The sequence below is a fragment of the Elephantulus edwardii genome, unplaced genomic scaffold, assembly GCF_000299155.1.
Source record: "Elephantulus edwardii isolate Elephantulus edwardi_28Jun2011 unplaced genomic scaffold, EleEdw1.0 scaffold00133, whole genome shotgun sequence".
In the NCBI taxonomy this organism is placed as follows: domain Eukaryota; kingdom Metazoa; phylum Chordata; class Mammalia; order Macroscelidea; family Macroscelididae; genus Elephantulus; species Elephantulus edwardii.
Genome location: NW_006399883.1, coordinates 4,230,778 through 4,233,073, shown reverse-complemented (window position 1 = coordinate 4,233,073; position 2,296 = coordinate 4,230,778). Strand labels below are relative to the sequence as shown.

Here is a 2,296-nt window from a genome sequence, read left to right as displayed (position 1 = left end):
CAGGTCCTTACCACTAGGCCACCAGAGCTCCCCTCGTTCTTCTATTCTTAAGGAGTGCTTTGCTTATTCGGATTGCCCCTTAATCTTGTTCCTTGAGAGCAGGTCCCTTGTTTTGGGGTCCTTTGCAGCCTGGTCATTACTGGTAACACACAGTGCCTCATCTTCACTCCTCTTTGGCCTAGGTGATCATGAAGTCCTGTACAGGGATCAATTATGAAGAATTTTACCACTTCCTCAAGATCATTGCTGAAAAGAGGATCCCCAGCCTGGCAAATGGAATGGCCACTGAGACAGCGGGGAGTGTTAGTGACACCGGGCTGGGTGTCCAGCATACTGCTTTCGATGTTAGTCGAATTACTGAGGTACTGGCATCCCTGATCACCAACCCAGACTTCCAGAGACTAGATACCAGTGCCTTCTCGCTGCAGCCAGGGGATCTCCTCCAGCAGCTAGAGGAGGCCAGAACTGCCACTGTGTCCCTTTAATGCTCATCAGGGAAGTCTTGGGGTGTGAAGATGTGCTAAGACAACGGCATGACTGAAGGCATCTGGTTCCAAGTGTCCACTCTATGAATAAAGCACTGCTAGGGTCTAGTTTCTAATGGGCCATAGAGAGTGACTGCTTTCCGAAGAAGGAGAATGTACTAGAACTAGACGTAGTGATGCTTGAACAACATGGTATACGTTGTATGCATAAAGCAGCTGAGTTAAGCATTTTAAACAGGAGGTGTTATTTTATTTGAATCATAAAGCTTAAAATCAAAAGTATTTAAAAAGCAAGAAAATACTACAGAAACATCACAACAAGAGTCCCAGGTAAGGAACAGAAAGCTGCTGCCTTTGGGATGGCAGTGCGACTCCCTGTGGTCTCCACCGGCAGTGCTCCCTTGGCTAGAGCTAGTTCAGGCACTAGTAATTGAAGTGGTTCCAGAGTGGGTAATAATTGCTGGCTCTTACTCTGCAAGCAGTGTTCAAGCTGGTTCTGGAACTGGCTGCAGGTCTGAAGATGATGCCAGAGCATAATCTACCTCAGAAAATTGTGCTGGAGCTGGGGGTTATATCATTGGAGTGTATGCTAGAAATGGACCTGCAGCTGGCTTCTGCTTAGAATAGAGCATTAACTCTGGAACGGATGACAAGAACGACTCCAGTTCTGTAGCCACAGCTGCTGTTATGTGCCGTTGAGTCAAAACCAACTCATAGCTGACCCTCTAGCGGATTTTCAGAGACTGTAAATTACACGGAAGGAGATTGTCCGTCTTTCTCCGGTGAAGCAGCTGTTGGACTCAAACTGCTTGCCTTAGAGTTGGCAGTACAGCTCCTTATGTCTAGTCCACCAGCTCTCCCCAGAACCAGAAAAGTTCATTAACTTGGAGTTAATGCAAAGCCTGGTGCTAGTGAGAGTTGACTTTAGTTCAGTAGCTGGTGCTGGCTCTAACTATAAATATGACACTCAGACTGGACAGAGGGCAGGAGTTCACCTTAGGAGCCATGTATCTATGGCCTGAAGGCTGTATCGCCTAGGGAGGCAGGCACTAGATGCTCTACCAGATGCTATACAGTGTGCCTACTTTAAAAGTTCAAACCAGGGAGGTCTCATCCAGGTCTTGAGCTGGCTCATTTCACACTAGGGGTGGAACATAGAAGAAGCACACAGTTGGAGGTAGCACTGTAGTTACCAGAATGCCGTGGCCGGAACTCGGAGCACAAGCGCACAGAACCTCAGTGGTGTCTGGTAAGAGATGGAACATGAGTGCATCCAACAGAAAACAGCTCTTGGGTTTTAAATTAGAATTGAAGATGGAAGAGTTGGTTGTGAATATTTTGTTAGTTGATAAGAAAAATTTTTAAACAAGCTCTCAATAACTCAGCAGGAGTTTTTTGTTGAATGCAGAGAGCATATTAAAAAAATAACCCTAATGAGACCTCAAAAAGCCTCCAAATTCTAGAGGTGAGAAAACAGTGACTGTTCAAAGACATGAGATCAAAATGCAGAACTGTCTGAGACTTGAGATGTAGGAATGATGTTCTTTCTATGCTCTCTGAGGCTTGGTCTGTTCCTGCCTTGAAGAGCTGGCAAAACCTCATTCCCTTCCTCATTTAGAGTCACTGAGTAGATAGGCATTTGGCTCCGAGATCGCTTTTAAAGGCAAAATACAGCAATTTTTTTACTTTATTTTCTATCAAAAAGAATTCAATTTCAAGAACAAATTCTTTCAATTTGTTTTTGAAAACAGTGTATTAGAAGTTTATAGATAAACTAGTAGAAAATTTTAAGAAAGAATATGATAAATTAT

General features: G+C 44.2%; 1 protein-coding gene across 1 annotated transcript in view; it reads left to right on the top strand.

The window, feature by feature from the left end:
- JMJD4 (jumonji domain containing 4) overlaps positions 1–485 on the top strand; it is a 10,325-nt gene extending 9,840 nt beyond the window's left edge. Inside the window, exon 6 of the mRNA XM_006894032.1 lies at positions 183–485. Coding sequence (XP_006894094.1) covers positions 183–485 — 303 coding nt within the window. The remainder of the gene's footprint in view (positions 1–182) is intronic.
- The last annotated feature ends 1,811 nt before the right edge of the window (positions 486–2,296 follow it).